General features: G+C 44.5%; 1 protein-coding gene across 1 annotated transcript in view; it reads right to left on the bottom strand.

Moving 5' to 3' along the window:
* LOC115167342 (lysyl oxidase homolog 1) overlaps nt 1-14,094 on the bottom strand; it is a 37,497-nt gene that overhangs the window by 11,735 nt on the left and 11,668 nt on the right. The window contains exons 2-3 of the mRNA XM_029721690.1: nt 6,968-7,076; nt 5,669-5,806 (exon numbers count right to left, since the gene is read on the bottom strand). Of these exons, the coding sequence (XP_029577550.1) occupies nt 5,669-5,806; nt 6,968-7,076 (247 nt within the window). The remainder of the gene's footprint in view (nt 1-5,668; nt 5,807-6,967; nt 7,077-14,094) is intronic.

The following is a 14,094-nucleotide window of genomic DNA, read 5'->3' as shown; positions in this document are numbered from 1 at the left end:
GTGTGTGTGTGTGTTTGTGTGTATGTGTCTAAGGGCAGGGGTTTTGAGGCGGGTGTTCAGTGCAATGGGGGTTTCAAATATGGCCATCATTTTTTCCCCACGACAGACATTTATTTATAGATGGTAGCCTTGAGATTGTTATCTCTCTGTGAGAGTGGGACAGACAGGGAGACACTGGGCCTAGAGCTGTCTGGACTGGAGGGCCCTTTCCCTCGCCTTGGAATCCTGGATATCCCCCTGTGACTATGTCAACTAGAGAGAATTAACTTTTGGAAGGACACAGGGAGAAGGCTGGAATAAGACTGACTTGTAATCCTAACATACAAACATTCCAATCCCACTTTGCACTTTATACCCATGAGTCATATCCCAGTTGTGTTAAAATGCAATACAAAGACTTCCAGGTGGCCAGGTAGGAGAAGGGGGGTAAATATTTAGTGGATGGTGTTTGCATTCCATACAGTGCAACCAGATTACATGCATGGTGGTGGCAGCATCAAGCTGTGGGCGTGTTTTTCAGCGGCAGAGACTGGGAGACTAGTCAGGATCAAGGCAAAGATGAATGGAGCAAAGTACAGCGAGATCCTTGATGAAAACCTGCTCCAGAGTGCTCAGGACCTCAGACTGGGGCGAAGGTTCACCTTCCAACAGGACAACAACCCTAAGCGCACAGCCAAGACAACGCAGGAGTGGTTCGGGACAAGTCTCTGAATGCCCACTTGAACCCGATCAAACATCTCTGGGGAAACCTGAAAATAGCTGTGCAGCAACGCTCCCCATCCAACCTGACAGAGCTTGAAAGGATCTGCAGAGAACAATGGGAGAAACTCCCCAAATACAGGTGTGCCATGCTTGTAGTGTCATACCCAAGAAGACTCGAGGCTGTAATTGCTGCCAAAGGTGCTTCAACAAAGTACTGAGTAAGGATGTGAATTCTTATGTAAATGTAATATTTCTGTTTTTTATTTTTAATAAATTAGAAGCAAAATAATAAATTAGACATTTTAATGAATAAATATTTCTAAAAAACTGTTTTTGCTTTGTCATTATGGGGTATTGGGTGTGTAGATTGTGTGCAGATAGATGATCCTAAAATAAATTTTAGTATAATGCTGTAACGTAACAAAATGTGAAAAAAGTCAAGGGGTCTGAATACTTTCCGAAGGCACTGTACATCATCCTGACTTTAACTATGTACATCTGTTGTTCTGTTTGATTATTATTGAGCACTCTATTGTGTAAATGGACAGAAATGTAATATTGAGATGTACATACTTTTTAATAGAGAAATCTGAATCTAATGATCAACACTGTATTTAAATGAAACAGAGTTCATACTATCTGTTTGTCTCCATAAAACACTGATTCTAAGGTTTTATCCTAAACTTTCTGTACCGTACAACATTTGCTCAGTACACAAATTAACATATGGATGGATTAAGGGGGCATACTCTGACTACACATTGTATTAAAATATTCCATTGGGGGGCAAAATGTAGGACAGTAAAGTTGATTTGGCAAAGAGTGTTTATTTTCTCAAAACAAGCACACTTGTTACTGTGTTCTTTTTATTTATTTAACCAGGCAAGTCAGTTAATAAGAACAAATTCTTATTTACAATGATGGCCTACCCTGGCTGGGCCAATTGTGAACCACCCTATGGGACTCGCAATCCTGGCCAGATGTGATGCAGCCTGGATTTGAACCAGGTACTGCAGTGACACCTCTTGCACTGAGATGCAGTGCCTTAGACCACTGTGCTGTTCCACTAACACAAAATCATGTCATCATATAATACCAGGCACCAGGCCTATGATGCCAGGGCACAGATTGACAGGAACATTTATGGATTCTATTCACATTTCCATTGGCCAGTCAAATCGAGCTGTTGCATTGGCTAACTCCCGCCCTGGAAACCAATGTATAAACGAACAGTGATGTCAGCAGGCAACATTGCCAATCTGCTAATGGGCAGTCAACATTCCATAGAGCTGAGGACAGTAAGTACAGCCTGAGACTTGTTGCACAAACCCAATGAACCCAGACATACTGTGACCAACAAAATCATTGTGGAATGCAAGGTCATAGAGGAAGGCCAGGGCAGAGGGTGTCCAAACATATCAGTGATGTCATGACATACTGTATTAAGTAAAGTCATGATTTCACCAAAAAGAGCAAATGTGAACGCACCGAACTCAGCTAACCAAACTAATAGAAAACGAATGAGCTAAACAAACAACTTTTAATGTTACATGAAACAGCAAATCTGATTAACCCTGTAGAGCAAGGATCTTCCAGTTTTTAGCATAGCAAGGTTGTGTACAATGGCAACGGAAAGGATGGCTGCCGTTTTATGGGCTCTTGACCAATCGTGCTATTTAGTTTGTTTTTTCGCATTGTTTGCAACTTATTTTATACATAATGTTGCTGCTACTGTCTCTTATGACCGAAAAGAGCTTCTGGACATCCGAACAGCGATTACTCACCTCGAATTGGACAAATAATTTTTCTTTAATGAGTCGGAAGAGAGGGTTATACTTCAGACACCTGAACAGGCCTTCATCCCCGTCATTCGCTGGAGAAAGAGCCTGAGGTTTCGAGGAAGGAGATCGGGGTGCCTTGTGAGGATCTGGCAATGAGAGGCTAATCTGCCTTTGCCATCGGTACCATTGGCCAACGTACAATTGCAGGATAATAAAATAGACAAACCAAAATCACGTATATCCTACCAATGGGACATTAAAAACTGTAATATCTTATGTTTCACCGACATGAATAACATGAATAACCGACATGAATAGCTGGCGGGTTATACACTGTACCGGCAGGATAGAAAAGCAGCCTCTGGTAAGACAAGGGGTGGCACTCTATGAGTAGTTGTAAACAACAGCTGGTGCACGATATCTAAGGAAGTCTTGAGGTTTTACTCGCCTGAGGTAGAGTATCTCATGATAAGCTGTAGTGGCTTCCACCTACAGAGTTTTCATCTGTATTTTTCATAGCACATAACACCACAGACCGGTGCTGGCACTAAAACCGCACTCAATGAGCTGTATACCGCCATAATCAAACAGGAAAATGCTCATCCAGAGGTGACGCTCCTAGTGGCAGGGAACTTTAATTCAGGGAAGCTTAAATCAGTTTTACCTAATTTCTATCAGCATGTTAAATGTGCAAACAAAGGGGAAAGAAATTCTAGACCAGCTTTACTCCACACACAGAGACGCGTACAAAGCTCTCCCTCGCCCTCCATTTGGAAAATCTGACCCTAATTCTATCCTCTTGATTCCTGCTTACAAGCAAAAATTAACGCAGGAAGCACCAGTGACTCGGTCTATAAAAAAATGGTCAGATGAAGCAGTTGCTAAACTACAGGACTGTTTTGCTAGCACAGACTGGAATATGTTCCTGGATTCTTCCGATGGCATTGAGGAGTACACCACATCAGTCACTGGCTTCATCAATAAGTGCATCGAGGATGTTGTTCCCACAGTGACTGTACGTACGTACCCCAACCAGAAGCCATGGATTACAGGCAACATTCGCACTGAGCTAAAGGGTAGAGCTGCCGCTTTCAAGGAGCGGGACTCTAACCCGGAAGCTTATAAGAAATCCCACTATGCCCTCCGGCAAACCATCAAACAGGCAAAGCATCAATAGAGGACTAAGATTGAATCGTACTACACCGGCTCCGACGCTCGTCAGATGTGGCAGGGCCTGCAAACTATTACAGACTACAAAGGGAAGCACAGCTAAATAACTTCTATGCTCGCTTCGAGGCAAGTAACTGAAACATGCATGAGAGAATCAGCTGTTCCGGACGACTTTGTGATCATGCTCTCCACAGCCGATGTGAGTAAGACCTTTAAACATGTCAACATTCACAAGGCCGCAGGGCCAGACGGATTACCAGGACGTGTACTCCGAGCATGCGCTGACCAACTGGCAAGTGTCTTCACTGACATTTTCAACTTCTCCATGTCTGAGTCTGTAATACCAACATGTTTCAAGCCGACGACCATAGTCCCTGTGCCCAAGAACACTAAGGTAACTTGCCTAAATGACTACCGACGCGTAGTACCCATGTCTGTAGCCATGAAGTGCTTTGAAAGGCTGGTCATGGCTCACATCAACACCATTATCCCAGAAACCCTAGACCCACTCCAATTTGCATACCGCCCCAACTGATCCACACTGCCCTTTCACACCTGGACAAAAGGAAAACCTATGTGAGAATGCTATTCATTGACTACAGCTCAGCGTTCAACACCATAGTGCCCTCAAAGCTCTTCACTAAGCTAAGGACCGTGTGGTGCAAGGACAACAACCTCTTCCCTCAACATGATCAAGACAAAGGAGATGATTGTGGACTACAGGAAAAGGAGGTCTGAGCACATCCCATTCTCATCGACGGGGCTGTCATGGAGCAGGTTGAGAGCTTCAAGATCCTTGGCATTCACATCACCAACAAACTATCATGGTCCAAGCACACCAAGACAGTTGTGAAGAGGGCATGACAAAATATATTCCCCCTTAGGAGACTGAAAAGATTTGGCATGGGTCCTCAGACCCTCAAAAGGTTCTATAGCTGCACCATCGAGAGCATCCTGACGGGTTGCTGCTCGGCCTCCAACCACAAGGCACTACAGAGTGTAGTGCGTACGGCCCAGTACATCACTGGGGACAAGCTTCCTGCCATCCAGGATCTCTATACCAGATGGTGTCAGAGGAAGGCCCTAAAATTTGTCAAAGACTCCAGCCACCCTAGTCATAGACTGTTGTCTCTGCTACCGCACGGCAAGCGGTACCGGAGTGCCAAGTCTAGGTCCAAGACGCTCCTAAACAGCTTCTACCCCCAAGCCATAAGACTCCTGAACATCAAACCAAATGACTAACATATTGTCACATCCTGACCAGTAATAGGGGTTATTTGTTATTATAGGTTGGTCAGGACGTGGCAGGGGGTGTTTGTTTCATGTGGTTTGGGCTATGTATTTAGTTAGAGGGGTATTTGTTTTATATGGTTCGGGGTGTGTGTGTATGTAGAGGGGTGTTGGATTTATGTGTTCCGGGGTTTTTGGTTTATGTTCTTGTTTTTGTATTCTAGGGTTTCTATGTTGTGTATTTCTTTGTTGGCCTGGTGTGGCTCTCAATCAGGAACAGCTGTACATCGTTGTTTCTGATTGAGAGTCATACTTAGGGAGCCTGTTTTCCACCTGTCCCTTTGTGGGAGATTGTTTTTTGCATTGCTGTTTTGTGTAGCCTGCGAAACTGTCTTACTGTCGTTTATTGTTTTTTTTCGTGTTCACCTATAAATAAAATAATGATGAGCACGCAACCCGCTGCGCCTTGGTCTAATCCCTTCGACTACCGTGACACATATATTACCTTGACTAACCGGTGCCCCCGCACACTAACTCTGTACCGGTACCCCCTTTATATAGCCTTGCTATTGTTATTTTACTGCTGCACTTTAATTATTTATTACTTTTATTTTATTTTAGATTTTTTCTTAAAACTGCATTGTCGGGTAAGGGCTCGTAAGTAAGCATTTCCCTGTAAGGTCTACACCTGTTGTATTCGGCGCATGTGAGAAATACAATTTGATTTGATTTGAGTATCATAAACCAATAGCATATATGGGTTTGGGGAGACACTGGTTACTCACTGATGGCAGCTGTGCCACTCCCAGGTGTGTCGGGGTCGGTTGGGCATGAAGTCAGCCGTCCCCTGGTTCTTAACCCTCTGTGGGAAGCGAAGCAGGACTCTGATGTCATAGTCTGTAGTCTCACCGCTGTAGGCAGTGCTGTGGGGAGACAAACACAAAGTAAGGAATAGCAATGAGTGAAGGAAAGTACAGATGGCTACAGAGAACTAGTCTCCCAAGGGTTGTCCCAGTGAGTTTCTGATACCTCAGGCTCACAATGTGTTCCTGCAACTAGACAGAATTGAGCGGGCCTGGAAAAGCTAGAGGGAAGGAATATGATAAATAAATAATTCACATTACAGATTACTGTGATTAATCTCCATAGCCTACTGCACACCTTTTCAGTCTTGTAGCAAGGAAATCTTTGTAGTGGACAGGCATACACTGTGTAGAGAGGTCCAGTATGAACACATGTTTTAGAATTGTTATAATAATAACCTGCATTCCAAAGTATCAGTAAAAATCTTTGTAATTCATCTTATGGCTGTTGTTGACATTGGAGTGTATTACACATTATACAAGGCCATCTGTCCATGATTGCTGATAACACAGACATAATATGAGAGGGCTTCGAGGAATGGCTGTGCTTGAGATGGGAAGGAGTGCAAACAGGAGAGCCAGTGGGACAACAAAGTTCATTGCCATCATTTAAATGCTCTGCAGCCTGGGCAATTGTACCGTACCCATCTAACCCTGGAGCCAAAGTCAGAGGCCCATTATGTGTGCTGCGACTGCAGACCAAACCACTCAGAGAACCATTTACTGACAGGCCAGGATAGATAGACAAGCTTTAGGCTGCGTTTACACAGGCAGCTCAAATCTGGGCAAAAGATATGATCTGATTGGTCAAAAGACCAATTAGTGGCAACATATCCGAATTGTGTAAATGCAGCCTTAGTGACAGGCCTAGGTGACCAGATTTTAGTTTATTGATGTTGCACTGTGAACTGGGTTCCAAACTTTATATACTGCAAATTAGATAAGGAGTAACTTTACTAAGCAGGTAGATAAGACAGTCTGGAGCTGAGACATTATATGCTAATATTCACCGATAGGCACATGGAATCTTTCAATCTGCTCTAACTGGAGGAGACTGATTGTCCATCAGCATGTGTATACTGGCTTACAAAAACTGGTGGTAATCTTTCATGCCATTAAAGTGTGCAGAGTGACTACTAACAACACTATGTGTGTTCTCCTCATCCAAAGCAAATACAGACACTTATTAAAACACTTGAAAGGTTTAAAATGGTCTCTTACCTTGCCAAGCATTTCTCCTCGGCAGCACAACGGAGAGAGTACATGTGAGCCCTCTGGATATACGTGGAGGCCTGCACATAGTTGGGATCAGGAACCAGGTCTGGCAAACCTAGAACAATACACTTGGCTCAACACATAGTATCCTTCAACAGCAATTGATTCAATCGTGTTAGTACCAGTATCTTGATGCCAACGTCAATGTTAACAGGTCTGCATCCTCCCTTGACAGAATATAGAGTATTGTTGTGGTGCACCGACCAGTAAGGTCATTCCTCAAATAAAACAGCACAGCTTTACACCTGTTTATCAGCTATATTTAATTCCCCTGCATCGTGTTATTGTAAGGACTTTGATACAGATGCAGTAGAAGGTCCTGCCTTAAATGACATGCAGCTTATAAAGCCTTCATAAACACTGCAAAAATGTGTTACAAATCATCTGTAACCGTATGTCAGGCTTTATCAATGGTTCATAAATGTGGCATAACTGTGTGACATAACCACCAATGTCAAATGTGACACAACCTACTATGTCAAATATGACATAAACCTGCGCTTTATAAAGGGTGGTAGAAGCACCGCTTAATAAAGGCCTTATAAATCATATTAGATGGAGGCTTCAGAAAGCATTTATAACCCCGTCATGCATCTTAGTAGAGCATCACAACGGCAGGCTATTGTGTTTGATTCCCAGGACCACCCATACTTAAACATTTATTCACATTTAAGTCGCTTTGGATAAAAGCGTCTGCTAAATGTTCTATATTAATTCACTAAAACATTTTTTGGATGGCCCAACCTCTTTCCCTCTTGGGTGCAGAGTCAACATTGGACCTGAACTCAACTTCCTCCAAAATGCTGTGCTGCAGAATGAAACACACTCTAATGTGCAGTCATGCACAGCAAAACACGTTGGTAGGGCCTTTTCCACACTTTTTTAATAGAAAAACAACCACATTGGATTTTCTGTGTTCACAACAATGCTGAAACCACATTAGGGGATGACTTTTGAGGTCTGGAAAAAATCAAAGAAACTAAGATTTTTGGGTGTTGTTGACCTTTAATTCAATGAGCATGCCCTGCACTGTTGTTTGGTTTGTGGGTTTTCTGTAGTGAAGTAAGCGCACATGTAATGTGATTCGGGCCCCATTGGAATTGGTTGAGTAAAAGGCCAGCAACACCGTATTATTCAGAGCCCCATGAAATGACACCATCTATACATTCTAGAGACCCTACTGAGTATTCCCTACAATACTAAGCCCATACGTATTCCATATACTGTGATTCGCATTGGGGGCATTTATTTGACCTTGGAACATATTTTAAAACTCAAATTTAATGCAAATGTCACTTAAATATGAAAAATATGAGTCATTGTTAACGTTTAGACAATTATTGTTCATATATCATTAATGGTTATTGACACTTTTCTACTATTACGTTGGGCACTTTTATTTTTTTTTAAATCAGAAATTCCGTGACATGGAAGTACTTTTTTAGTGTTGCCGACGAGACGCTGATCATGTGATGAGTTCAAATGCCCACTTGTGCTGCCACTGGACAGTGAAAAACAAGTAAGTTAACCTTTATATACTGTAATTTAAATGAGTTTGTAGTAGTTAATAAGTGTTGAGTTAGATTACATACTATAGCTACCTCAATTGTTATTTAAAATAATTTTGGTGACTTCACAGGATTTGCTAGCTAGCCGAAATGTAGCTAGCTAGCAGGCTCAGCAAAATACAAATCCCCCTAGATACAGCCGCATCTCATAGTCACGTCATGATAGTAATATTACGAAGTGAATATAGTTTTCCATCCTCCTTTCCCATTTAGAGTTAATTAACATGAACATATTAGCATCTCCTGGCTTCCATGCATAGCATTGTCACGTCCTGACCAGTAAAATGGGTTATTTGTCATTGTAGTTTGGTCAGGGCGTGGCAGGGGGTGTTTGTTTTGTGTGTTTTGGGTTTAGGTTCCATGTTTTCTATTTCTATGTTTAAATCTAGTTTTCTATTTCTATGTTGGGTTTTTCGGTAGGAACTCCAATTAGAGTCAGCTGGTTGTCGTTGTCTCTAATTGGAGGCCATATTTAGTTGAGGTTTGTTTCACTTGTGTTTTGTAGGTATTATTTTCTGTATAGCCTGTGTGCCTTATGGAACTGTTTTTCGTCGTTTGTTTATTTTGTTTAAAACCTGTTGAGGATCTTATCCCGATCTTATCCCGGTATTGGGATTCATTGTCATGTGACCATGGCGGGGAATTCAAAACTGCAAGAGTAATCATTTCAAAAAATCAAATAATCAACTATTTTCCTCCATTTGAAAGATATATCTCCTAAATCTAACCACGCTGTCCGATTTTCAGAGGCATTACGGAGAATGCATAAAGTTAGGTTATGTGAGGAGAGTACATTGACAATAGCTGCGTGTAATGTTTAGCCAATTCAAAGAAGGGCATCAACAGACAGAAAACTAGCTAGAATTATGCACTTACCTTTGACAATCTGCATCAGATGACACTCATAGGACATTATGTTATACAATACATGCATTTTTAGTTCCATCAAGTTCATATTTATATCCAAAAACAGCATTTACAGTCGCGGTGAAATTCAGAATTTTTTTCGGCTCGAATGCACCCAGTGAATCCAGCATTACAAATCACGGAATTACTATTCGAAAACATTGGTAAATTATAATATTGTCATTCAAAGAATAACATATTATCATCTCGTAATTGCTACCGAAGGGCCAGATCTCAAAATAACTTTACTGGGAAATCACATTTTGTATAAACTGGGTACTATGCTAACAACAATAAGCTATATGCTAAGCTAAGCTAAGCTATACCGTTAGCATTAGCATCATCTAATATCGATAATAACATTCTAAATATCCCCTTACCTTTGATTATCTCCATCAGAAGGCGCTGCCAGAGATCCCAGGTCCAGAACAAATGTGGTTTCTTTTGACAAAGTTCATAATTTATGTCCAAATAGTTAGCGTTCAGTAGGCTCCCACAAAATGAGGTGGGCAGTGTAAAGTCACGTCGAAAAACTAAAGAAAACCTAGTAAATAATCTATTTACGTTTGTTTAAACATGTCAAATGTTGTTTAGCACTAATCTTTTGTTCCATTTTTAACGTGAAACATCAGTAAACATCAGTAATATTTTCACACAACCTATCAAGTGTCTAGAATAAACGATAATGACAAAGGCACTCTTCTCAGATTCATGCGCAGGCGCAAAAAATGAAGTGATGACGTGTCAACTTGTAAGCTTTCTAATTCGGTGTGTATTTATCACAGATGCTTCAAACAACTTTCTAAAGATCGTTGACATCTAGTGGAAGCAGTAGGAGTTGCGAACTGAATCCTTTCTCACTGTGGTATCTTTAAAACAATGACACTAAATAGTACAGCCACAAAATTCTCATTTTTTTTAATCTATTTTTCTCAGGTTTCTGCCTGCAATATGAGTTTTGTTATACTTACAGACACCATTCAAACTGTTTTAGAAAATTCAGAGTGTTTTCTATCCGAATGTGTTAATAATATGCATATCCTAGCTTCTGAGTTGGTGTAGGAGGCAGTTAAAAATGGGCACATATTTTTTTCAAAATTCTCAATACTGCCCCCGTGGCCCGTAGAGGTTAAGTGTTATCTTTAAATAAATTAAGTATGAGCACAATACCCGCTGCGCCTTTGTCCTATCCTTACGACGCGTATGACAGAACCACCCACCAAAAAAGGACCAAGCAGCGGAAGAAGGAGCAGCAGGAGAAATATTTGGAGTCGTGGACATGGGAGGAGATTTTAGATGGGAAAGGACCCTGGAGGCAGGCTGGGGAATACCGGCGACCGAGGGAGGAACTGGAGGCAGCAAAGGCAGAGCGGCGTTACTATGAGGCACTGTATAGGACCAAAGGCAAGTGCGAGAGGCAGCCCCAAAATGTTTTTTGGGGGGGGGCACATGGAAAGTTGGGCAGAGTCAGGGTGGAGTCCTGAGCCAACTCCCCGTGCTTACCGTGGGGAGCGGGTGACGAGGAGAGCACCGAGCGACGCAGAAATGCGCACGGTGTCGCCCATACGCACGCACAGTCCGGTGCGGCCAGTACGGGCTCTGCAGCGTTGCCGGGCGAGAGTTGGCTGGCAGCCAGGGAGAAGTGCACCGGCGCAGCGCATCTGGCCACCAGTGCGTCTCCTCGGACCAGCTTACCCTGCGCCTGCTCTACGCACGGCAGCCCTCACTCTCCAGCACAGCCCAGTTCGCCCTGTGCCAGCGCTCTGCCCCTGCCGGGCTACAGTGACCACTCAGCCAGGACGGGGTGTGCCAGCCCTGAGTTCCAGACCGCCGGTGCGCCTCCACGGCCCAGTGTGCCCCGTGCCTGCTCTGCGCACCCAGTTTCCTGTAAGTCTCCCCAGTCCGGGGAGACCGGTCCCAGCTCCACGCAGGAGGCCTCCAGCGACGCTCCTCAGCCCGGAGCCTCCAGCGACGCTCCTCAGCCAGGAGCCTCCAGCGACGCCTCTCAGCCCGGAGCCTCCAGCGATGCTCCTCAACCCGGAGCCTCCAGCAATGCTCTCAGCCCGGAGTCTCCAGCGACGCCTCTCAGCCCGGGGCCTCCAGCGACGCCTCTCAGCCCGGGGCCTATAGCAACGCCTCTCAGCCCGGGGCCTCCAGCGACGCCTCTCAGCCCGAGGCCTCCAGCGACGCCTGTCAGCCCGGGGCCTCCAGCGACGCCTCTCAGCCCGAGGCCTCCAGCGACGCCTCTCAGCCCGGGGCCTCCAGCGACGCTCCTCAGCCAGGTGCCTCCAGCGATGCTCCTCAGCCAGGAGCCTCCAGCGACGCTTCCCAGTCAGGAGCCTCCATCGACGCTCCTCAGCCAGGAGCCTCCAACGACGCTCCTCAGCCCGGAGCCTCCAGCGACGCTCCTCAGCCCGGAGCCTCCAGCGACGCTCCGCAGCCCGGAGCCTCCAGCGACGCTCCGCAGCCCGGAGCCTCCAGCGACGCTCCGCAGCCCGGAGTCTCCAGCGACGCTCCTCAGCCAGGAGCCTCCAGCGACGCTCCTCAGCCCGGAGCCTCCAGCGACGCTCCTCAGCCCGGAGCCTCCAGCGACGCTCCTCAGCCCGGAGCCTCCATCGACGCTCCTCAGCCAGGAGGCTCCAGCGACGCTTCCCAGTCCGAAGCCTCCAGCGATGCTCCTCAGCCCGGAGCCTCCAGCGACGCTCCTCAGCCCGGAGCCTCCATCGACGCTCCTCAGCCAGGAGGCTCCAGCGACGCTTCCCAGTCAGAAGCCTCCAGCGATGCTCCTCAGCCCGGAGCCTCCAGCGATGCTCCTCAGCCCGGAGCCTCCAGCGATGCTCCTCAGCCCAAAGCCTCCAGCGACGCTCCTCAGCCAGGTGCCTCCAGCGACGCTTCCCAGTCAGGAGCCTCCAGCGATGCTCCTCAGCCAGGAGCCTCCAACGACGCTCCTCAGCCCGGAGCCTCCAGCGACGCTCCTCAGCCCGGCGCCTCCAGCGACGCTCCTCAGCCCGGCGCCTTCAGCGAGGGGGTGCTGTCACGTCCTGACCAGTAAAAGGGGTTATTTGTCATTGTAGTTTGGTCAGGGCGTGGCAGGGGGTGTTTGTTTTGTGTGTTTGTGTTTTTGGTTTAGGTTCTATGTTTTCTATTTCTATGTTTAAATCTAGTTTTCTATTTCTGTGTTGGGTTTTTTGGTAGGACCTCCAATTAGAGGAAGCTGGTTGTCGTTGTCTTTAATTGGAGGCCATATTTAGTTGAGGTTTGTTTCACTTGTGTTTTGTGGGTGGTTATTTTCTGTATAGCCTGTGTGCCTTATGGAACTGTTTTTCGTTGTTTGTTTAAGCGTTATCTTTAAATAAATTAAGTATGAGCACTATACCCGCTGCGCCTTTGTCCTATCCTTACGACGCCTATGACAAGCATACAAGCCACTGATGCAGACCTTTAAAACATCTACATTTTAAAAAGTCAATAAATCCATTAAAGAATAGTATACACCATCACAATAAATCCATTATTTATTTTAGACAAATCTAAAGAAACATGATATGAAGAAAATGTAGTCTATTTCAGAAAAACAGAATTGCATATTCTGTGCTCTCCTTATGTTAGGCCCTGATCTGGCTATGCCATATGGCTGTGGGCTACACTAGTTCCTCACTACATATCCGTCGCCAAACCCACTGGTCATCTATAAGTCTTTGCTAGGTAAAGCCCCGCCTTATCTCAGCTCACTGGTCACCATAGCAACACCCACCCGTAGCATGCGCTCCAGCAGGTATATTGCACTGGTCATCCCCAAAGCCAACACTTCCTTTGGCCGGCTTTCCTTCCAGTTCTCTGCTGCCAATGACTGGAACAAATTGCAAAAATCTCTGAAGCTGGAGTCTTATATCTCCCTCTCTATCTTTAAGCATAAACTGTCAGAGCAGCTTACCGATCACTGTACCTGTACACAGCCAATCTGTAAATAACACACCCAACTACCTCATCCCCGTATTATTACTTACCCTCTTGCTCTTTTGCACCCCAGTATCTCTACTTGCACATCATCATCTGCACATCTATCACTCCAGTATTAATGCTAAATTGTAATTATTTTGCCTCTATGACCTATTTATTGCCTACCTCCCTACTCTTCTACATTTGCACACACTGTACATAGATTTGTATATTTTTATTTTCTATTGTGTTATTGACTGTATATTTGTTTATATGTAACTCTGTGTTGTTGTTTTAGTCGCACTGCTTTGCTTTATCTTAGCCAGGTCGCAGTTGTAAATGAGAACTTGTTCTCAACTGGCCTACCTGGTTAAATAAAGGTGAAATAAAAAAAATAATACATTTAGCAGACAAGATTTGCTTAGAATTCCATTGCATTATTTTCTATTATTTTATAGTATGAAGAATACAGAACATAAAATAGAAAGGATATTTTCTCCAAATGATTTCTGAGGGAGTACACACATGCTGCTATTCAGTGTTGAGTGGTTAACAAATAAACAAGTCCTCCTATATGCTTAATTTAGAGTTAATTATGCAACTTTAGTTGTGATACAAACATTGGGCTACATGTTTGAATTATTTTTGTATTGTACTGTC

Source organism: Salmo trutta, chromosome 29, assembly GCF_901001165.1.
Source record: "Salmo trutta chromosome 29, fSalTru1.1, whole genome shotgun sequence".
In the NCBI taxonomy this organism is placed as follows: Eukaryota; Metazoa; Chordata; class Actinopteri; order Salmoniformes; family Salmonidae; genus Salmo; species Salmo trutta.
Note: the sequence above shows the minus strand (reverse complement) of the source record. Positions and strands in the feature narration are given on the sequence as shown.